Source organism: Saccostrea echinata, unplaced genomic scaffold (assembly GCF_033153115.1).
Source record: "Saccostrea echinata isolate AGI-Se365-2 ecotype Australia unplaced genomic scaffold, CSIRO_AGI_Sech_v1 ptg000018l, whole genome shotgun sequence".
Lineage (NCBI taxonomy): Eukaryota > Metazoa > Mollusca > Bivalvia > Ostreida > Ostreidae > Saccostrea > Saccostrea echinata.
Genome location: NW_026889767.1, coordinates 142,703 through 167,054, shown reverse-complemented (window position 1 = coordinate 167,054; position 24,352 = coordinate 142,703). Strand labels below are relative to the sequence as shown.

The following is a 24,352-nucleotide window of genomic DNA, read 5'->3' as shown; positions in this document are numbered from 1 at the left end:
TCAGGATTTGAGAGGGCTTTGTAAAAATACTGTGAGATACATAATGTAATAACCTTGTCCTTTCTTCACCTTGTCCTCCTTGTTCTTCAGTTTTTTCTCCACTTCCTCATCTTCCTTCATTAAATCTTCCCTAGTAGCTGCTTCTAGTAGAAATAAATACCAATAAAATAAATTAAAAAAAATCTTGACTCAAGAAACAGTAATGGTTACACATATTATAAAAAAAGAACATTCTTAGAATATTTGTGAAGAACTAAATAGGTATTTTAGCTAATTAAAGTAAAAGACATTCCTATCAAATAGAAAACAAGAAGTCTGTGATCGAGCCAATGCTCACTAGTAATTATAATTCCCGCACTGATTTGAATTTGGTACGGACAAGCACAGGGGTAAACAGGAAGTTGACGTCAAATTCATACAAAAATGAATCCCACCATATGGCATGCCTAAACAATTTAAAAGTGTGCTAAACTTTCAAGCATCATCCTTAACAGTTGTTGAGAAAACTGTGATGGAAATTTAGTACGGACAGATGGAGGGATAAACAGGAAGTTAACATGGGATTCCTACAAAAATACATCCTAGGCTACCATATGGCATGCCTAAACAGAGAGCGTGCTAAAATATTAAGCACCTTCGATGAGTAGTTGCTGAGAAAAGTGCAACAGAAATTTGGTAAGGACATGGACATAATAAATATGACTAATTTAAATCATGTTTCTGTCATTCCATGTAAACTTTGATCCTCTTCTGTGGCCCTACGCTACCCCTAGGGTCCATGAATTGAACAAACTTGAATCTACACTACTGGTATTTCAGGAAGCTTTCAAATACATGCAAGTTTCTCAATTAATGCAAAATTGGTTATTTTCACTGGTTTAAATTTTCATGATTTGAGGGGATTTAATTTGTGGTTGAAAAAAAAAAAACATATGACACCATATCATAAAATTTCGATATTTGGTTTCACTACAATGTATACTAGTAGCTTAACACTGGAGGGTTTTTTTTTATTTTGCCTACCATGAAATGAGACCTTGATTTTTAAGGTTTCATTTAAAATACATGCATCTTTCACTTATAGAGTCACAGCTTAGTAATTGAACAATCTCATTACCTATTTCAAACATCTTGGATTGACAAGGTGCTAGGAAAAAAGAATTGAACAGGGACCTATTGATTATACTGCGAGTACCGACAACAACTACCGTCTAGGCTACTGTGATTTGTCAGTTTCAGGAATTAAGATAAGGGATATCAATAATGAACACTTAAGTAATTATTGCAAAATATAAAGTCTAAACATTTCGGAAAGACTATGAATTTTAAATTAATTCTACTGATTTAGTTAAAAGTTTTTGTTAGAGACTGATAAAGGAGACTTAAATTTTCAATTCAACTTTCCAGCATCATGTTTTATACAGTGTAAGCATGGCCTGACTAAATATATGCCTGAGATATTTTAATGTCAGGGTTCAACACTAATGTTAGTCCGTTAGTCTGGTCAGACTAATACATTTTCATTTGGACTAATAAAATCTGTCGCTAGTAAGTCCCAACAGACCAATAAAAATTTCTGGAAAACAAAATGAATAAATTACGATTTTCAACAACATTTACTAGAAAACCCTGCATGTATTTTTAGCTTTCTAGCATCTTAGCAGGTAGTAAGGTAATTCTGAGTCAAGTTGGCACTTAATTTTACGACTGACTGATGTGAAATTAAACATTTTAGTGATTATGATTTAGTCCTGTACAAACAATTAAGGTGGATTCCGCCCAGAATTTCGTTGGACACCAAGGGTATTCCACCGAATCCACAAATTCCAGGCTCTCAGAGATTCCGCCTAAATTTAACAGATTCCAGTCATCAAATTCTAGGCTGAATTTAGTTCAGTGGGAAAATAGCTGGAAATTATAAAAAGAAATATTTTGGACAGTTTAAATGGAATCTATATTCAGGCGGAATCCTGTTATTTCAATTCTAGTAGGTGGAATTTCAATTTCCATGCAGGCAGAATGTCAATTTCCAGGCGGAACTAATTACATTTTCGCCTCAAATTTCCAGCTAGTCTCCGCTTGGTTAACACTTGGTTTCTGCTTATATTGCTTAAACATTTATAGTAAGTTTTACGCCTGGAATTTTACTGAGAATTGTCTTGATTATGCCTTTTTCCAGGTGGAACATTTTGTACAGGGTATGATACATAAAGATGTCAAACGTTTTGAGTATAATGAACGAGATCAGGAATATGTTCATACTTCCTGCATGATCACGAGATTTTAAACAAGAGGCCCAGGGGCCATATTGCTCACCTGAGCACCTGTGGCTAGGAAAAAGCAGAATTCAGTTCAGTCTTGAAAGGTTGAAAAGTTTAAATAAAAAATTGGTTGGGGGGGGGGGGGGGTCATGAATTGAACAAATTTGAATCTACATTATCTGAGGATGCTTCCATTTAAATATGACCAAACATGACTTTGCTGTTCTTGAGTAGAAGATTTTTAAAGATTTAACCTATGTATTCCTATGTAAAACTTTGATCGCCCATTGTGGCCCCACCCGACCCCCGGGGGTCATGATTTGAACAAACTTGAATCTACACTATCTGAGGAGGCTACCATATAAATATGACCAATCATGGCTTTGCTGTTCTTGAGAAGAAGATTTTTAAAGATTATTCCTATATATTCCTATGTAAAACTTTGATCGCCCATTGTGGCCCCACCCGACCCCCAGGGGTCATGATTTGAACAAACTTGAATCTACACTACCTGAGGATGCTTCCACATAAGTTTCATATTTTCAAGCACAGTGGTTCTTGAGAAGAAGATTTTTTAATGATGCCATTAATTTTTCACAAATTCTTAATTATCTCCCCTTGGAAGAAGGCGTGGCCCTTCATTTGAACAAACTTGAATCCCCTTTACCCAAGGATACTTTGTGCCAAGTTTGGTTGAAATTGGCCCAGTGGTTCTTGAGAAGAAGATGAAAATGTGAAAAGTTTACAACAACAACGACAGACAACGGACAAATTTTGATCAGAAAAGCTCACTTGAGCCTTTGGCTCAGGTGAGCTAAAAATCTTTGGAATAAAACACTTCATGTACTTTCAAAAAACTATAAAAAGAACATTGTAATCAGTCTTCGACAAATCCCGGGAGTCCGAAGCCCGGGACCTGGTAAAATTGGAAGGGGGCATGTGGAAATTGCATACTTACAAGCCCAAAGGGCATGTGAATTCTGAGGCCTAAGCCTCCGTATTATCAAATTAAGTAATACCAATAACATTAAATGTACTTAAAAGTATGATTTTTCATCTGAAGTGGAGCACCAAATAAAATTTTAACGATAGTTTATTCTACCACGATTTCCAGGGAACTCTTTTGCAAAAGAAACACAAAAAGTGTACAGGTTGAAAACAATATTAATGGCTAGACAATAGATCGATAGAAATGGATTTCGGATCATTTCCTTGCCATGAAAGGCAAATAAGAATAAAATTACTTGATAAAATTCTGGGCATGTGAATATTTGTTCGGGCTAGCGTAATAAGTGGTTAAACCTGCCCGAAGGGCATGTACTGAAAAAAAGATTTGGCAAAGACTGCATTGTAATGTTTATTTTTAGATAAATCGTTACAAAATACTGATCTTTCCTTTTTTTGACGGACTCATGTGAAGTAGTAAAAGAAAGACATGTTTGTTGAAACGCCCTGTATTAAAGGGATTTCAACGCTTATGTACATGATGTATTTTTTTAATCATTCATCCCACCCCAAAACAAAAAAAGAAGCTTTTTAAAACAATTCTACTTACACATTAGAAGTACTGCCATCTTTTTTCTCCTGGTGAAGATTCAAAATATAATTAAATGGGTTTGTGTTCACTGGCCAATAGTTTTAAACACCATCTGCAGGAACCTTGAAGTTTTCCTGTATCACCATGAACCTAAAAAAATCGATGTAATACTTCAGTATCACAAAACATCCATCCTAAAACATTCACAGACAGACATTACACACATACAAACGTTCCACGTTCCATTTATGTTCATTATTTGAAAACAATCATAAATTATGAATTTGCTTCATCTTGCACTGATTTAAGTCCCAACATTTTTTAGTTAAATAAATAATACAGTTAAAAAGCATGTTTTACTGACCATGCTGACAAATAATACATTAGACAAAATTAATACATGTATCGATCATGCTATCAATAAAATATGAAAAATGTTAGTGTGCATGTTCACACACACTTGAATAAGTTGACTGACTGCTTCCAAAGAATGTACATGTCCTCATTCATGTAATCCTGTTCCATGAAAATAGTTTTCATTTATACCCCTTCATAAAATGACACATGCATGTCACTTACATACTGCAAGACCCTGCCGGCCTGTACATTGAGTACACTACTTTCACTTTGAACTTGAACTTGACTGAATACCGATTCCGACCTCGTTTGTGAATTTTTGTGTACATATTGAATCCTTATGTAAAAATATATTCAACTTAGCTTTGAATTAATAAATAATATAAATTGACACATTAATTGAATTTATTCGCTACATACATGTAACTGTAAACAACAGGAGGTATGAGAATTAGCTGTATGTTCATAAGGGGGGGGGGGGGGGGTTTACTCCCATATGAAACTGTCTGGGTGGTTTAAACACAGGCACAAATTTAGCTTCCATAAACCTGTAACAGACTAGCATTTCTCTTCCTATATATGTAAAATATGTATAGAAAGCCATGCGAAAAAGTGGTCAAGGCAAGAACAGGCATGGGATAATGACTGAAATATAACATAACACAGTGTAACGTGTTTGGGTCCGTGAATCTGGGTAGATCCTTAATCAAGACAATTAATTAAACAAATGATTAAAAATGATAAGTGACAAAGGATGTGAAAAATAAACGAGTCAATATATACAGATATAAATAATATTAGGATTTCCTATCCTTAACATAAAGTATACAACTATCTTTAAACAATTATTGGTATAGGTCTCGCACAGGTCTGTATCCTATATGTATCAGTACCAGGACAGGTACGGGTCTCAAATCCGGGATAGGTCCTGTACTCAGACAGGTCTGTGTCCTGCATGTATCAGTACCAGGACAGGTACGGATCTTCGAGGTCTCTGTCCTGTACACAGACAGACCTTAATAAAATTCGAGGAAAAGTAATTACAACTTTATTAACCTGAATAATGTAAACCCAGTATACTAGACACCGTATACTGTATTAATTACAAGCCTTATTAACCTCCGCCGTACCTCACTATTGTGCTTTCAACAACCGTATACACTGCGCTCCAACTGGCAACTGCCAGCTTTCTGCAGAGCGCTCGTATTTATACCCATGTATACCCGGACTACCCTTGGGCCCTATCGTATCACATTACGATAAAGTCCGGCTGGCGTAATGCATAAAGACATCCCGAGCCCGATCTCTGTCACAACAGTTTTACAAATAAACCCTTCACAGAAAGTTGTGCTAGGTTCCCTACATGAACTCATGGATTCTGAAAAACCTGTACCAGAAACCTGTGCCATTTTCCATATCTGGAGACCCTGATTTGGGAAACCGACCATGTCAAAAAATAACCAAATATGGAGTCATGAGATCTGCATGTGCCTTAATTAATTCATCTAGATCTGGGTTAGGATCTTGGAGAATCCCCTGATGTTGCTGTAGATGCCAAATAGAGACTGAATACAAACTTTACAATGCTTTACATTATTAATTTGATTAGTTTTAGAATTTTTAACGTTTGAAATTAATACATGTATGAGAGTGCCACATTCATTTTTATAGAACTTATCTACATTATCATTTTAACAATTTATAGTAGTTTCTTATTAAGAATCAAATGATTCAATGCACAATTCTATAGTAATTTAACTTAATTAGGCCAAATGAAAAAAATTATGTGTTTCTGGTGACATATGCTAAAAAAAATTAGGCTAGGTAAGTAGGGAATAACTTTTTTTTTTACTTTACTGTTAATTTTGTTTACTTGTTGTTTAATTCCCTTTCGAGAAATTTTCACTCATATGGAGATGCCACTACTTGTCGGTGGAGGGCTGCAAATTAATAGACCTATACTCCGCTCTCAGTGAGGGATCTTTTTCATGCCAGCACCTACTGCGACATAGGACCTCTGTTTATATGGTCTCTTCCGAAGGACCGGTCTTCACATCCTACAGTGGGATTCGAACCTGCAATCTAAGGATCAACTCCTTACTTCGCGACTCTAGAGCAAACACTCTAACCACTGCGTCACACAAGCAACACTTTTTATTTTGAAAGCATCAATTAATTATTCTGTACATTGTTTTTCTATCATATACATGTACATAAACATACATGTATATGAATAAACAAATAAACATATATATATATATATATACTTTATTTATATTTATATATATATATATATATATATATATATATATATATATATATATATATATATATATATATATATACATATATATATATATATATATATAAAGTAGGAGTACTCTTTAAAACTCTTGGATAAACAGGTTTTTACAGTGTATGAGACATGCATTTTATGGACTGCACTATGAGAAAACTTTACTATGAACAAAAGTATGATTCAAAATCTCGATTTGGAATAAAAAGTAGTAGAGTCGGTAGGTAAAATTAGGTCAGCTGGGTTATGGGAAATACATGTTGTTGTTTTTTTTCAGCCTAAGTTTGTTCAATTTGAATTTAATAAAATCATAACTTTCTTTATCATGTGATGACACAAAATGAAATGAGATTGTTAACTTAGGTTAAATCATCATTGATCAACAAAGACTATTTCAATGTCTGTCAGCTTGCATTGAAACATCCAAGGATAAAGATTTCAAATGGCTTCTATATTAGACTTACTTACTTAGACTTTTAGTTCAAAAGTGACAAAATCATTCAAGTTGACCTAAGTACAATTCCAAGTGATATACATGTATATTAGTTATGTATCTTTTATAAAGTAAGAAAGACACAAGCTATATTAGCTCAGGATCATGAATCCTTCTAATCTGATTTGCACAAAGGAAGTTATGATCATGCTATGTAAAAAGCCGTGAGATTAAAAATACATGTATATAGTTTGAACCAAATCTGCCTCATTCAAATTTTGTAAGTTAGAAACTGTCTTCTTGGGACAAGTATTCCTTGCCTACACATTGGTTTCTGTGCACAAGAACACCTTGCTTTCAACCTCAGATTCTGTGTCCATATCTTGGGTCTGTGGAGCCCGTACATCTTTTCTAAATTTCATATATGGGTTCCGTGCCTTAACTGTGTCTATATACACTATGTCTATTTCACCTCAAAATTTTGGAAGGACACTATATTGCGACTCGATTTGTTTTAAAATATGCACATTAAGCAAAATAAAAGTTGTGTATTTCATAGATTTCAACAATTGGAAATGATGATATTATTAAATTACAAACTTCAACTCAGCCTGAAAGTACAATTTTTTTAACAAGTAGAATTTCTCTTAGCATGCTTACCAATAGACGTACTCAATATATATGGGGTATACAGTCCACCAATACATTTCCCATAGGCGACAATGTTAACCTTTTCTCACACTGTTTTAAATCCTTTCTTTCATTTAAGGATGGAACAACTCTCAAATAACATCTCAAGGTGGAATGTCAGATTGTTTTCCGGCCAAATGCACACATTCGCAAAAAATAAACATCTGAAAATGAAAGTAATGAAAACAATAAAAGTAGAGCATTAACATTTCCAAAATCTAGGGTGTGCACATATCAAACTATACAATTCCTTTCCTTTAAAGTCGCCCGCGTGGAGCAGTGGTCAGAGCGTCTGCTCTAGAGTCACGGAGTAAGGAGTTGATTCTTACGTCGCGGGTTCGAATCCCACTGTGGGACGTGGAGACCAGTCCTTCGGATGAGACCGTATAAACCGAGGTCCCATGTCGCAGTAGGTGCTGGCACAAAAAAGATCCCTCACTGCTCAATGGCCATAAATGCCGAGTATAGGACAAAATTTGCAGCTCTCCACCAGCAAGTGGTGGCGTCTCCATATGAGTGAAAAATTCTCGAGAGGGACGTTAAACAACATACAAACAAAACAAACCTTTCCTTTAAAATATATAATGTCGAAATCTTTCCAATGAACAGAGCCAAGGGAAAATTGAATGCACACTTTGGTGCTAATATGGTTGATTTAATGACCATTTTAAATTTTTTTTACTTCAGTGCAATTATCATGATTATGGTGCATGGCACAAGCCTTCAGCATATGCCAGCGAGTATGTTAATCTTTCTGTACGTCGATGCAAGTTTTTTAAGCTTTGTACATGCTGTAGTGTGGCAAAGCCTTAATTTGAAGAGGTGTGGAGCAACCTTTACATCTTTTGTGTGTGTATGTGAATTTACAAGAGTCTCACTTAGCCTATCTTCTTTTACGTGTTGGTATCACAGCTGTATCACGTATCACGCTCACAAACACCACAGTGAAAGGTTTAAAATATATGCACAACCAAACCTTTGTGAAATATCTGCACTTGACTGATATCACATGCATGACTTAATAATTTTATACGTGACTCGAATGACCTCTGATTTGTTTATCATGTAAATATTTTGAACTTGTCATTTACACCTTTATATAACGTTTCTTACTCTATACTTACCATGAAGGGTATTTACATACTAAAATAAATCACAGAATGACATCGAAGGTATAATCCAATAAGTATTTCTATGTTATTAGGTTCACAATCAAGCATCACGCCACAACAGTTACGATTAAGTAGTAATTCGTTCCGGTGATGACTCGGAATGAAATTTTACACAGAAAAAAAAAATGTTTATTACTTGAGTAAATTTGAGTAGAATAGGTTCATCAGACAATTTTTTTTACTATAAATAAACATGGTAAATGGAGAGGGGGGAGGGGGGGGGGCATTAACAATGTTCAAATAGATATTTCTATATATAGTCCCTGATTAGACTAAGTGTAAAATTTATGCAGTTCTTTATATATACGATGGACAATGTTTAGCAATTCATGCACCGATCCAGTCCAGTCCACTCATATTTTTTTATTTTATTTTTTATTTATTTATTTATTTTTTTTTTTTTGAGTTTTCAAATTGTAGTTTTTCTCAGGGGGGGGGGGGGATGGACAAGTTTGCGTTTTTTAAAATTTATCTATTTATTTTTTAAGTTTTGGGTAAATTTCTCAGTTGGATTTGGGGGGGGGGGCATGGACCCACCCACCCACCCCCGGAAGAATTCCTGGATCATCTCCTTCTGAGGAAACAATAGTGAACATGAATCACTAACTCTAATGAATAAATAAGGTAAAGTCTTGGAAACCACATTTTACAATTACCGTAATCACACCTCATCAAGTCTAGAGACTGTAATTATTTCTCTTACACGGACAGGTAAGCAACTAATGATTAAAGTTTCCAATCTGAATACATGTACAAAAACTTGCAGATTTTCATATTTTGATTAGTCTACCAGCTTTAAGGACACATACAAGAAGAACTGAGCATACTTTATTTTTCGATGAAAGAGAACTCTGATCTTGTCTACATTAGCCGTCGTATTTTAAAAATGCATTTCCCCTTCCGATCAAAACAGTTTATCATACACGTACCTCCATTATAAAGATATCTAATCTTTCTAAATTCTTTTTATACAATACATGTGCAGGTGTTCCATTGTGACATACATCAGGGACATTGTATTAGAAAATATTTAAATGAATTTGTTCATTTGAAATTCTGTAAAATCAGTCGAGAAACATTTAAAATCGAAAAGTGTGATTCTTATATGGTGAGAACGTACTGTTAAATACTTTTGTAATCATACATATTTGAAGCAGTTTTTTTTTTAAATAAAGAATAAATTACAAATGAAGTGCATGTCTTGGACAAAGATAAATAAGATAAATAATTTCTAACTTCATAAAATAATTTATTTAACTTCTGAACTGAAGATGTGTTGATGGCAATATGTTGGACTATAAAGGATAGAGATAATTCCAGTTCAGTTCATAACTAGAACAAAGAACCAGATACGTTTGATATATTACATGAAGTATAATTTTTTATATAAGTTGAACATAATTAATTGATACGAGTGCATGAAATAGAAACATGTCAACATTATGAATAATTCGAGAAAATTCGAACTTAGACTCGATGACGACTGCAAATTATGCTTAACAAATGGATTGGGCCATGTAGTGGATTTAAAGTTATATGGAAATATATTTAAATAATTCTTTAACCTTAAAGTTTTATTTTTGGATTATAACTAAGGGATTTGAACATAAATTTTTCAAGGGCATATAAACAACGAAATCTAAATACTCTATGTTTATCGAGTGATTGATTAATATCTTTGTATATGGAAACGATGTGATGTTTTGTAATTAACGCTTTAATTCACGGTAAAATCAACAGAAAATTAACTTACCTGATGAGATCATTTGTTGCTTTGTAGAAAAATCGAGATCATTACACACCGGAAGTCGGCCATAGTATTAGTCTGCATTGCGCATGCGCTAGAATCAAAACCGAGTAAAGTGTGTAAGGGCCATTTTTTGATCATAAGTCGGTGTGTGAAAATACGGGTGTAAACCGTCAAATGACACCAACTTTTTTTCTCGATTTTTTGGGCATAAATAATCGAGAACTACCCATTTTTCGTAAAACGGCAACTCACTACAGTGATTACTGTAGTGACTTGAAAAACTGTAGTGAGTTGATTGATGTGTCAATAAGTACCTGAGCTGAGTTGAAGGTGTTTACAAACGCACACACCCTCACACACACACACATATATATATATATATACGATGCTTTTGTACAAAAAAGTATCTTAAGATCATCTACATGGAAACCATCTTCTAATCATAACAATATTGATTGAATCCCATATGTTGCATGGATTCAATTCAAATCAGATATTTAAGTAATGATTCCTTCGGGCGTCGTTGACGACAGATGGTTCATTTTCTTTCCATTTGAGTAAAGATGCTTCAAATTTTGTAAAAAAAAATTACATTGGGAGAAGCATGTTGTCATCAACTACTGTCAGATGGTGAACATTCAGATATTTCTCCCCTAAAAAAGAAGCAAAAATCTGACGACGTAGTCTCTAATGATAAAAAAATGGCACTATATCTAATTATTGTATAAAGAGGAAATATTGATTATTACATATTCAACAGTGAAATACTGTTATTAATTACCATTCTCACTGCGTGAAAGAAACGATTTTTTTTTTCCAAAGTGTGCAATTGCAAACTTGTGTAAAAACTCCCTTTACAAAAAGTATAACCACCCCCCCCCCATATTTGTTAAAGCAACAGAGAATCAACTATCCTGATTGGCTGAAAAAAAACAACCAATTTTAAGATCCATCTTTACAATGGTGAATCTTACAGCCGTCTAGCTATTTTCGCTCTTTTAAAAATAGTTTTAAAAATCAGGTCCCTTAATAAATCTAAAATCCAACCAGAAAACATGGAAAATATTTTATATCATCATTTAAGTATACCATATTGTTTATTGGGAGTATTTCAAATATGTCTCAGTATTGCAATTGTACGTTTTTTTTTTCTTTTGTTTAATTCTTTTTAAGGCTTTAAGTGAAATAAGCGAGGGTGAAACTGACGTCATTGTGAGTGAAATTGAAACATTTGACCTTGAAGGATCCAATAAAGAAGAGCTTCTATGCAGAATTCAACAGGAAGTTCAGGAAATGAGAAACGAATTACAGTTTCACCTTAACTTTAAAGGTAAATTTCAATAATAAGAATAAAGAAAAATAATGTGTCCTGTACCGAAAGTTATGAAAGTAAAGGTAATGAACAGTAATTACTCTATGAAATCCAACTGAATTTTACAAATTGAAAGTTGTGCCAGCAGAGACCCATGAAAATATTAGAGGTGGGGTCAGTCTCAGTGAGACGTTAGCATCCCGTGTCTCATATATTCTTCATGTAACTTACTATGGGGAGGACTAACTACCATGGGCAGTAAAGAAAGGGGTTAGAACCTTTATTAACTCCCAATTCGTACCCTTGTTATATGGGGTTTTTTTTATGAAGTCATCGAATCAAGTTAAGGTTTGGTAATTAAAATTTGATTTTGTTATTGACAACATTGAAATTATTTTAAACTGACATATAATGAGAGGAATCTCTTCCATTGGATAAAAAATGATTTATCACTTGGAGGACTGAATTTAATAGAATCGTAAAAATTAATCTTACAAACGATTTCAATATTGTCTCATGATATGTTAATAAGGAAATTTATTTATCTATTCGAAACCTGAATAACGCTTATACAACATTGCTTAAATATAAACAATGGAGGCATACAAGCTGTTCTTAAACAGAAGAATTTAAACGATCTTTTTTCCTATACATTCCTTTTTTAAACTCTGATTGCTCATTGTGGCCCCACCCTACCCACCGTAAATTTGAACAAATTTGAATCTTCACTACCTGAGGATGATTTTTTAATAATATGACTAATGATGACTTTGCTGTTCTTGAGTAAAAGATTTTTTTCAAGATGATTCCTATATATTCTAATGCAAAACTTTCACCCTCTGTTATGCCCCCAACCCCTGGGGGTCATAATTTGAATAAACTTGATTCTACAATACCAATACGTAAGGTTGCTTCTGTATAAATATGACTAATATTGCTTAGTTGTTCTTGAGAAGATTTAAAGATATTTCTTATGTAATGGTATGAACCATATGATCAGGTTCTTACAAGGGATATATATTTTTTCCATTTACTCTGTCTGAGTCATTGATTGGAATTATTATAAGGACAGCTCTGTCTGAGGGTAAATCACACAGTACTTAAATTTTCTCTTATCTAGATATAGGGACTGGTTAAGGTATTGCTTGCACCGTGTTTCTCCCCCAGGTTCTTATGGATAGAAAAGAACCAGTTGACTCAGTCTTCTTCAGATTTACTACACTCGGAGCTTAACACCAATTCCTTAGGATACTGGCCACTGGTGTTTATAACTCTTATCCTTTTATTTTGCTCTTTCCCTAAAGGTTCTTCATCCTCTATCCTTAAATGTCCATCACATACGAGTCTCGTACATAATGCTCTGATATTAATATAAAGCATTTTACAGTAATAAAAGGATTTACTAAGAAAAAGTTTCAAAAATGTAATTCAATAAGCGGTAAATACTTGACAAAGATTGCATTGAAGTCTATGGAGCAAATTTTTTTTAAATAAAAATTCAAATAATACCAATACTGTTGTGGGAAAAAGCACTAAAACACATAAGAAAAAGAATGACAACTGAAAACGATTTTTTTTACGAGATAAGTTTCTTCAAATTGATTGTTTTTATTTATTGAAAACAGATGGAGATATCTTTTACAAAAATTCAAGGTCATAAATTAGGACACATCCCATCCTTACATGCTAATAGTAATAAATGGGAATTATATCCAAACAGATTTAGAATTCAACAACTACCATCTGTTATATATTCAATTCTATTGAATCTTTTGCTATTAGGATGGAATACCTTAGCTTCTTTATTACTGATTCACCATCCAACTTCTACAGCTACCTTCTGAATGCCTGACTTTCCAAAGCTTTGCCTTATATACCCTTAGGCTAGTCCATTCCAAGGGTTGTCAGGTCATTCCACTATTTGAAGTCTTCAATGCGTTTTACCCAAATGCCTCTTAACCATTACACCTATATATTCCTATGTAGTCCTTGACCAACTGTTGTAGCCCCGCCCTACCCCCGTGGTCATGATTTGAACAAACTTGAATCTACACTACCTGAGAATACTTCTGTATTAATACGACTAATAATGGCTTAGCTGTTGTAAATATTGAGCTTTTTTCAGCATTTTTCAGCGTCTAAAATGTATTTCAAATGTACCCATGGTTACCACTTGCTTACAGATAAATTCTAAATAGTTTCTTTATAGCATAAGTGGCAACAAGGTGTCATGTTTTTGGGAGAATGGTTTGTTTGTTTTTCTTAGTCTTTATTAAGGTTTAATAAAGATTCAAAGTAGCTGAAAATCTCTTTTTTTCAACTTTTCTGGGTGTTACCATGGCAACCAATACACATAGCAACGAAATTTTATTTGATATATGTTTCTGGTGTCAGGTTGTAAAAATGGGCAATGTTTCATCAAAATCAGTGACCATGCGTGGCAAAGAAGTTTAAGTGGTTACAGAGAATCGCTATTAATATGTCTAAAAATGGCTTAGCTGTTGTTGAGAAGAAGATTTTTAGAGATAAAAAAAACTTTGATCCCCTCTGTTGTGACCCTGCCCTACCCCCAGAGGTCATGATTGGAACAAACTTGAATCTACACTACCTGAGGATACTATGACTAATCATTGCCTTGCTGTTCTCTAGAAAAAGATTTTAAAGACATTTCTTATAAAGTCATTTTGAACCATTTCTTACATATTCCTATGTAAAATTTTTACCCCCTTTTGTGGCCCAGCTCTACCCCTGGGATATGATATGAACAAATGTGAATCTAGAATATGTAATAAAGCTTTCACATAAGTTTCATCTTTTCTTATCCAGTGGTTCTTGAGAAGATTTTTTAAAAATGCCAACAAATTCTCACGAATTCTTAATTATTACCCCTAGAAAGAGGGCGCGACACTTCATGTGAAGAAACTTGAATTAATCCCCTTCACCCAAGAATACTTTATGGCAAGTTTGGTTGAAATGGACCCAGTTGATCTTCAGAAAAAGTCGAAAATGTGAAAAGCTTACAGAAGACAGACAGACGTCGGAACTCTTTGATCAGAAAAACTCACTTGAGCATTCGGCTCAGATGAGCTAAAAAGGCATTTTTCAATTCAAAAAGTCCATGAAAAATTGTATTGTTAATATAATCTTTTACACATTTGCTTTCTTTATTTTATTGAATAACATACTGATAAATGATTTATTTTTTAAATATATGTTTACGGTATGTGAAAAGAAAATAAGGTTTACACATGACTCGAACTCCCTCCAAAGTTAAGTTAGGCGGAAAACTGAACGCGTTTACCACCAAGCCACGAAGTCTACCAACAACTGGTGTGTGTCAGTGTGATTTAAATAAACGAGTTTGTTGAAGCATACTTTTTTTTCAGAAAAGTTCGATTTTCATATAGAGTGTGTTCAGACTTCATGTTTTTAAAACATGACAATAATTTTACTTTTACTTTTCCGTCGTTTAGTGAAGAATGAAGACTTGACCCATTCATATTTAAAAATTATTTATTGAATCTAATAAACCAATTTTCCATTCAATATGCTGAACTGTCAATTTAAAAAAAAAATTATCAATTAATAAGTCAATCAATAAAATAAATTAATCAGATATGTTGAAGATGACATTACTGAAAACATAATTTTAGAAAAATGAAACTTTCCCGTGAACTTTGAAAATTGAGAAACACAGTGTCTCATAGCGGGGATCGTCCTCGCTTTTTACGCCCTATTTCTTTATAAAAAGTTTATCTGATATGTCTTTGTAGGATTTTTTTTTATCGACGATAAAATGAAAAGAATTTAAGTGCTTTTATATTGATCATTTTTTTAACAATTTCTTACCGTCAAACGTATCTCACTCTGTTTAAACTACTTAATTTCGTTGTATTTGAATGCCAATAAATGACTCGAAAAATATGTTTTCTCATCGTTAAATAATTATTTATTGTGTGTGTTTATGACCACTCAGCTGCTTTTGAAGAATAATTCCTGTAAACCTACAGCACCATATATATATTTTGCAAACCAGGAAGTGTAACGACATCCTTGAGTATTTACAGTAAAAACATACCTTAAAGTAAGTACAGTATAACGGGTATTTTCTGCGGTTTGAAATTTCTGCAATTTGACCCCCTTAAAGAAGCAAATTAATTTCTGCGGTTGCATTATACCACAAAAAATCATTTACGGTAAATCGGATGTTCAGGGATAAAATACTTCAAAGAACCAAACTCGCACATTACAACCTTTAGTTCACCTGAGCTTTTCCGATCAACCGTTGTATGGCGTCCGTCCATCTGTCTAGCTGTCTGTCTTGCTAGCTAGCTAGCTGTCTGTCCCGCAGCACTGTTGAGGCGTACTTCGTAGAAATCAGCAGAATATAAACGTGCATAAATACATACCTTTTTAAAATGAATTTTAATTTTGTAAAGGTACTATATTATCTTATGACTTTAACATTCTTTGAAATAACATTGTATACCTCGCTCTGTACTGAATTTGGTTTGGTCACGTTATTTGATAGTCACGTGAAAAATGCATGTAATGTGTACTGTATGTAGGTCACAAACAAATTTCAATATCGCAAGGGCATACCCTAGTTAACATTAAAAATTTAAGTAATAGATTGTTTCTACATATCTTGTAGTTTATGGAAAGTGCTGCTGCTTTAAACAGAATTCGCATTTTATTAGTTTAAATTTCATGTTATCTTGCTAATGACGAAGTATGTGTGACCTTCACCAAGTATTTTATGTATTTATTAAGTTATGCTATTGATTTCAGGAAAGCAGCAGCACTTTTCAAGTTAAGGAATATGTCAATTATGTATATTCAAAAAATGGTCAAGATCTATTAAGTGTATGCTCTTGCGGAAAGGCGATTTCATGAGGCACCTCGGCGTGAATCATGCACACCCTGTAGACAAAACACGGTAGAATTAATTCAAAACATTCTCTCGATAGTTTTTAAATAATGACACTGAACAAATGTTTCGGATTTGTATTAATGGTCTACCTAAGATTTTCAAATAATATTCTGTTTAATAATAAAATGCATTTTTCACTGTGAAAAAATTACTTGATCCGCCTCTCACTGCACATAAAATGCGTCAAACTTTACCATGATGACGTCATGTCGACAAGTGCATTGCGATCAGTGACTTGTTTATATCTTGCTGTGTGGGATTTAACTAGCGACAAAAATGAATGCAGTGGTAAGTTTTGATGTAGTTCATTACTCTTATGCAGTTTAGATTCGCAAATTATTTCATTTTCTGATATTGTGAGGAATTGCTATATTTGTGTGATGTCACAGTAAACTTTTCCCGTATAAATTAGGCCCCGCCCCCTTTATGCAGCCTTAACAGAGCTGCGCCGTCTGTAAACTTTTCCCATTTTCAACTTCTTTCCAGGAACCACTAGGCAAATTTTAACCAAAGTGGGTACAAAGCATTCCTGGGTGACGGGGATTCTACATGTACATCCTTAAAATTGAAGGGACAATCCTCCTTCCAAGAGGACATAATCAATTAAGGGAAAAAATAGGATGGGTCACTAAAAAAGTTTTTTCTCAAGAACCACTGGAGAAGAAAAGATGAATCTTATGTGGAAGCTTCCTGAGGAAGTGTAGATTCTAAATTGTTCAAATCATATTCCCTGAGGTAGGGTGGATCCACAAGAGGAAATCAAAGTTAAACATAGATATATATGAAAAATCTTTCAAAATGTTTTTTTTTTTTCTAAATAACCACAGGACCATGAAAGCTCAAACTTACGAAGAAACTTCCTGAGGTAGTGTAGGTTCTAAATTGTTCAAATCATGACCCTCTGGAAGTCCGGGGGGGGGGGGGGCACAAAAGGGATTACATAGGAAATATTTAAAACTCCTTGAGAGCAAATCTAAGATGAATCATATTAATATGGAAGCATCCTCTGGTAGTGTAGATTCATTTTTGGTCAAATCACAGCCAGGTATACAGGGTTGGGCCACGAAAGGCGATCAAAAATAAAGAAAAGTACATGTATTTTGGGAAAAAAGCTGATGCAGAACAGCAGGGCCAAAGTGACTCAGGTGAGCATTGTGGTCCATTGGTGTTTATTTTCGTATCATAAAATGAAAGTCAAAATGATAAAATATTTTCACATTCAAACACTGAAAGTTAAAGCATGAAATTGTAACAGTAAAACTTCATCACTAGAAAACGTATCAGACATTTACCTAGTCGTATTTAATTGCTCTTTGATCAATACCGCTAGTAAAAATGTGAAAGCTCGAGATCTGTCTTTCAAGATGGGAACTTGTATCCAACAGCTTCAGCAATCCCCTTTTTTCGAATCCTTTGTTTACAACCTTTTGTCGGGTTTAATTTCAGCGTGAACTTGTACAAACCATTCTGAAGACAATGGCTTCAGAGATGAAAGTCTGAAAACAATGGGGGTCAACGTTTTGTCTGCTTTACCTTTCTCTAGCTGCTTTGATTTTTGTGATGCGTAAAATTTTTGGAATCCTTCTATTTTTCTTTTACAGTTTTTACACTGTCAGATCCATCGGTTGCTAACGATTAGTGCAGTTTGCGGGTATAAACACAATGCAAATTCTATTTTTTTAAAACATTATTTTGCGCCCCGAGTACATCAAAAATATATAATGCTTTTTGTGAGTCTGGAAGTCTAAGTCTTGTTTTTTCGGATATGGGGCATGTGAATCTTTGACGTGTACTTAATTGTCAATTAACAATGGTTATTTCCATTCTTATGTCGATACGATATATCCCGGTGAGCTTGAGATAAAAGATACTACAGAGTCTGACACATCTGTTTCATATTTGGATATTTTACTTGAAAAAGACGTTAATGGTAATCTAACAATAAAGCTTTGTGATAAACGTGATGACTTTAACTTTTCAATCGTCAACTTCCCTTACTTATGCGGCAATACATCTTCATCACCTGCATACGGGATTTATATCTCTCAGTTGATTCGATATGCAAGAGCATGCTCTACGTATGTACAATTTCTAAAACGAGGTAAATTTTTGACAAACAAGTTGATGAAACAAGAATATCAGCAGTCTCGTTTAAAGTCAACATTTCGTAAGTTCTATGGTCGATACAATGACCTTGTCAGCAAAAACAATTTATCATTGAGTCAAATGCTGACTGACATTTTTCATAATAATTGTTAGGCCATTATTTACACACTGAATTATCGACGGATTTTCCGCTATTTCCCGATCATGACAAGGAGCACACGGCGGGTGTGACCGGTCGGAAGGGGATGCTCACTCTTCCATGGTGCCTGATCCCACCTCTGATGTTTTGGAGGTCCGTGTTTGCTCTGTACCTATTTTGTAATGTTTAATGGGCTTTTGAACTTTAATACTGATCGTTATCTCCATATATTTCACTCAAGCTGTGTCATGTTATTAAACCAGTGGTTGGTGCTTTGCGTAATATGCCAAGCTATTGGAAAGTCGTAGGCAGGGGTAGCATGCAGAAGTTTTCACCTTGTAGATTAGATGAGCAGGTATAAAATCTCCTGTTAGAGTGCCTACATAATATTGTTTTTGTTTGTACAATTACATTCAATGAAAACGTAAATGAATAAGTGAAACAAAACGTACCTGCGAAAACTGCCGTTTTCTGACACTTGTCATGTAAGCCTACTATCGGAATATTTGTTGAGCCCTGCACCTTGATGGTCCAGTTTGACACGGGTATGTAATGTAATCCAGTATGGTCTTATTGTAGATCAGTTCAGGTGGAATATCATTTTTCGGAAACATATTGAATTTTGGATAGAAATTCGGGTTTAATGTGCTCAAATTTTTCATAAGGAATATGGGTCTTAGCAGTACACTCTCACGGCGCTTAACAAAATGCAATAAAGAATAAGCAAGCATTTGCAATCACTAAACTGCTCGGTAGTGGGGTTATTTAATGTTCGAGCAAAGTGGTTGTATAAATGATGGAAAATGATTTATATATTAGAAAAATGACATCAGTCAAAAACATTGCAATCGCTAGGGCAAACCTCATATTCTCGAAGTGGCAACAGCTAACGTTCTGCATAATTATGATTGGAATATGCCTTGGATTTTTTTTATCAAATCAAAAATGTTATCAACGTTTATATATGTCTTCAGATTTACACACTTTTTAAATAATTGTTTTGCTAATAACCTAATAACCTTCATGACATGTGTGTGTTCGTGAGGTTGTGTGTGTGTGAGTGTTATTTACTTGGACTAATGCCGTTCGAAGGCACCAACAGTATTTGATATTTAACAATGATTTTAAAAATCTAATTTTTTAAATATTTTTTTTACAGAAAATACGATAAATTTAGTAGAGAAATGGAGGGCTTATGCAAAGGATTTTTATAAAACCAGGGGTACGAAAGAAGTATTGGAAAAAATTAGAAGCAATAGCACCATCATGATCGTAGGAAATTCTGGTTCTGGAAAGTCAGCGACAATGAAATATGTATCTCTCTTGCTTGAGAAAGAAGGATTTGAAATAATTCCGGTAAGCTATGCTAGCGACATTCTTTTTCAAAGATTCAGTACTCGAAAGCAGCTTTTAATTATCGATGATATCGTTGGTAAATACAGAGTGGATGATGTGATTTTGGAATCGTGGCAAAGAATAAATAATCGTCTTGAATTGATATTTAAGGATAACAGCGCAAAACTTTTATGTACTTTGCGAAGACAATTACAGAACGACATAAATGAATTATCTATTTCAACGGTTTTTAATTCAACAGTTGTTGATCTTGATTCAAATGATTTAGTCCTGTCTCTTATGGAAAAGAAAGAAATGTTCAGAAATTATATGACACATCGAAACAAACAGGATGATATCGATACTGATGAAATTGAGAGGATTTGTCGCTGCCAATACGCATTTCCTTTATTATGTGATTTGTTTTTCTCGAATCCTGAATTCTTCAAGAGGAAAGCTAAGTTTTTCTCCAATCCAACAATTATTTTTAGAGAAGAGTTAGATCGGCTGCAAAAGAAAAATAAGGAGGTTTATTGTGTTTTGGTGTTGAACATGATTTTTGAAACTAAAACTTTACAATCTTTTTATGATATCACTTGTGAATGTCAAAGAAAGAATGATTTCTTGCTAATTTTGCAAGCATGCGAAGTACCCGAATCAATTCCAAGAAAGCGCCTTTATAAGCATCTGCTATCTGTATCAGGTAATTTTGTTCAATCAGAAAATCCCTTTTTCTTCATTCATGATAGGCTTGAAGAAACAATCGCTTGTCATTTTGGCTCGTGCTTTCCAGATATAATGTTTCAGTGTTGTAAACGTGAATTTATAAGAGAAAGGGTTGTGCTTCAGGAATGTCACGAAGTCGATCAAGAGGTTTTAATCCTTAAACCTTCATCCTATGATGCTTTTGCGAAGAGAATTCAGACAGAAATAATGAACGGAAAATTTCGTGATGTTCTTCTCAGCGAGCCACTACAAAGCAGAGATTATGTGAATTATTTTCTGTCTTACCTCCAGAAAAGTAACCTTTCCCTAAAAGATTTTGAACATTTGCCTTGTACAGATTCTTTAACATTATCATTGCAACAAGTTGGAAGAAAGTTCAGAAATATCACAAACACAAATACGCATGTTATGCTAGAAGTCTTACAAGACAAAAACAGCATCTTCACTCACTGGTTAGTTGCAACAGGCTGCTTTTCCCTGTTTAATCACATTTATAAAGGCCCAAGGAGTAGACTCAGATATTTCTTTAAAAGATATACTTCAGTTCATGTAACTGACCTCTTACATTTAGCTGTATTAGGTGAAAATATAGACATAGTTAGATTACTCATTTCCAAAGGTGGAAATGTTAAATCCTGCGACCAATATGGTATTCCTTTGCTGTGCAAAATCGCAAAAACAAATAATTGTGCAATGGCTAATGTGCTGATAGAGGAAGGAGCTAATGTGGATCAGACAGACGAGGTTCTTGGTTGGACTGCTTCCTTTGTGGCATCCTGGTTTAACAAAATTGAAATGTTAATCTTGCTGTTAAGTAGAGGAAGTGATGCTAATTATTGTGATTTCCTGTTAAGAACCCCGTTGGCCATTGCAGTATTAAGAAATAATGAACAAGCTGTTTCTGTTTTGTTGCGCTACGGTGCTGTAATCTATGATAAATTTCTTCATTTTGACTTACCGATCAACTCACACGTTATTTTACAAGAGGCATTGCTAAACAAAAATTCAAAGATTGTTCAATCGCTCTTAGTGTCAGGCAGAGCAAGGAATGATCTCAGAATCGCATTTCCATTGGCTGGGTTATTCAAAAACAAAAGTATAATAAACGACCAACTGGGTTTGTTTCTGAAAGATCTGAAAACAGTTTCTACGGGTAATTCTATGTTGAGAGATTTCGTTGAGATCTGTAATGCGATCTATGAAAATGACATACAAAAGATACATAAAATATTCAAAATAAAAAGACAAAGTTTGCATAGCCTAATATTTCAAGGTAGATACAGAACTGTAACAAGAAGATGTCTTTTGGCAAATTTTAATGGAAATTACCTGCGTATAACCTTGCTTCATATAGCCGCCTCATGTGATGCCGTAAATGCAGCAAAAACGTTAATGAAATTCGGTGCCAATCCTTTTCTCAGAGATATCAAGGATAGAACTCCTCTTCATTTAGCAAGAAGTAAAGAAATGGTTGAAACTCTTCTAAGTGCTAACTTAGATCAATTCCATGAAGAAAAGTTAACACTGTTCCCGTCTTTAAAGAAATGTCTACTATTTTTTGTGACATTTAAATTCATCCCTGCTGCAACTAGGATGTTTGTAAGCTATAGGAGTGGCGTAAATACCATTGACAGTAAAGGGAATACTCCATTACATTCCATGATAATACGGATGACAAATGTGACGAGCTGTCTTGACGCAGTGGAATCACTGTTACGGCATGGGGCAGATCCGCGCATTCGATGTAATAATGGATACCTTCCTATAGATCATTTCAGAACTGTCTCTCTTTCTATTGAAGAAAGTGAAGTTGAGAGGGGAGAAAAACTGTTAGCATGTCCAAAAACAAGAAGCTTTATAAAAAAGGAAGCATTGTATCTAACGGCTTGGGGTTTTCTGTTTCTTTCTTTCATAGTGTGGTTTTATCTGTCAATTGTAGGTAACACTTGTGTTGGCATGGGATCTCCTGTAAATTGGAAACCTAATTCTATTGCCAGTGACTCTGAATTGCTCCACTTTCGCTGTTTGGTTTATGCACATTTCCTCACTGTTCTTTTATTGAACAGATTGACTTTATTCTTATGTAGTTTAGCAAAGTTGTTTGTGTCCGAAGGAAAGGAAAATATATCTATACGCAGTAGTTTATATGCAGAAAATTTACTTTTATATTTCTCAGAAAAAATTACCATTGCAATGGTTATAATAGGAATTGTTTCACATTACATTTTAAACCAAACTGGGCAAACAATTTTCAATTTGTATTGCGTATTCCTTTGTTTGTGCATTTACCTTATTTATTTTCCATATCCTCTTAGAAAATCAATTTGCAAATATAAATTAAAAATGCTTAAAGCAATGAAGGTCACTATGCTAATTTTTGTTATTACTGGGGTTTCTAATTTCGCGATGCACAACCCCAACTCAACTATTTTATGTTCAGATAGTGTTGGTGAAGTGCACAGAAAGTTGTTCTGTTTTTTAAGAATACTGGTGATGAAAGTTACTTGTTACTTTGTCTTTGTATTTGTTTTTAGAAACACTTTAATATCTCGATTAATCTTCATTTTGTTTCAACCTATCCACTGGTATAGACATGATTATATGTTAGTTATGAACAGATTTTTTGTATTATTTTTAATGATTGATGTACTTACTGTGCCAGTCATACAATATTTTTGTGATATTTCACTTTGCTAAGTGATTCCTTATCGTCCAATGTGAATGTTCTTTGTAAGATAAGATATTTCTTTGTGGTTCGCTCAAAATCAAATAAACCTTAAAAATACATAACAGGTTATTTGATGACCACAGGTTAAGACCACAGAAGCAACAACACTAGTGAAACAAACGATTGCTGCAGAGAATGTTCGTGGACAAATAGTATTATTTTCTATATAAGGACTATAATGCTTAACTTTTGCTCAGTTTGGTTTCTTTGTATTACATATTTCTTTTAATATGTTGATTATATTACAATTGTGATGATTCTACACTTAAGGTTAGCTGTGTTTTCGGAATGATTTCTATCAACAGTTTATTTTTATTTTTGAGAGTCAAGATAACTTAAAAAATTTATCAATTGCAAGGTTTTCAGATATAACTCTAGATAGAATAGAAATTTATTGATTTTTTTAATTGTCTTGTTTTATTAATATGCTAAAATCGTATGCAATCTACATATAAAATATATTTGTTTGGAAAATCATAAGCATTAATTTAGCAACGTTTTATGTGAGTGAACAGAGGGATAAATACCCTCTGTTGAATCAGATTCAAAAAAGAAATTAAGCTAAAGACAAGACTAC

General features: G+C 33.9%; 1 protein-coding gene and 1 long non-coding RNA gene across 3 annotated transcripts in view; one reads left to right on the top strand and one right to left on the bottom strand.

Moving 5' to 3' along the window:
* LOC133189420 (uncharacterized) overlaps positions 1-23,886 on the top strand; it is an 80,307-nt gene extending 56,421 nt beyond the window's left edge. Inside the window, exons 3-5 of the mRNA XM_061324794.1 lie at positions 11,670-11,826; positions 20,146-23,287; positions 23,859-23,886. Coding sequence (XP_061180778.1) covers positions 11,670-11,826; positions 20,146-23,287; positions 23,859-23,886 — 3,327 coding nt within the window. The remainder of the gene's footprint in view (positions 1-11,669; positions 11,827-20,145; positions 23,288-23,858) is intronic.
* On the bottom strand, positions 96-7,631 carry LOC133189479 (uncharacterized). Of its 2 annotated transcripts, none has more exons than XR_009721472.1 (3): positions 7,545-7,631; positions 3,817-3,948; positions 96-143 (listed from the first exon to the last, which is right to left on the bottom strand). It is a non-coding gene; the product is annotated as an uncharacterized LOC133189479 (long non-coding RNA). The 2 variants fall into 2 exon arrangements; XR_009721473.1 differs by having other exon boundaries at positions 97-140.
* Positions 23,887-24,352: the final 466 nt, after the last annotated feature.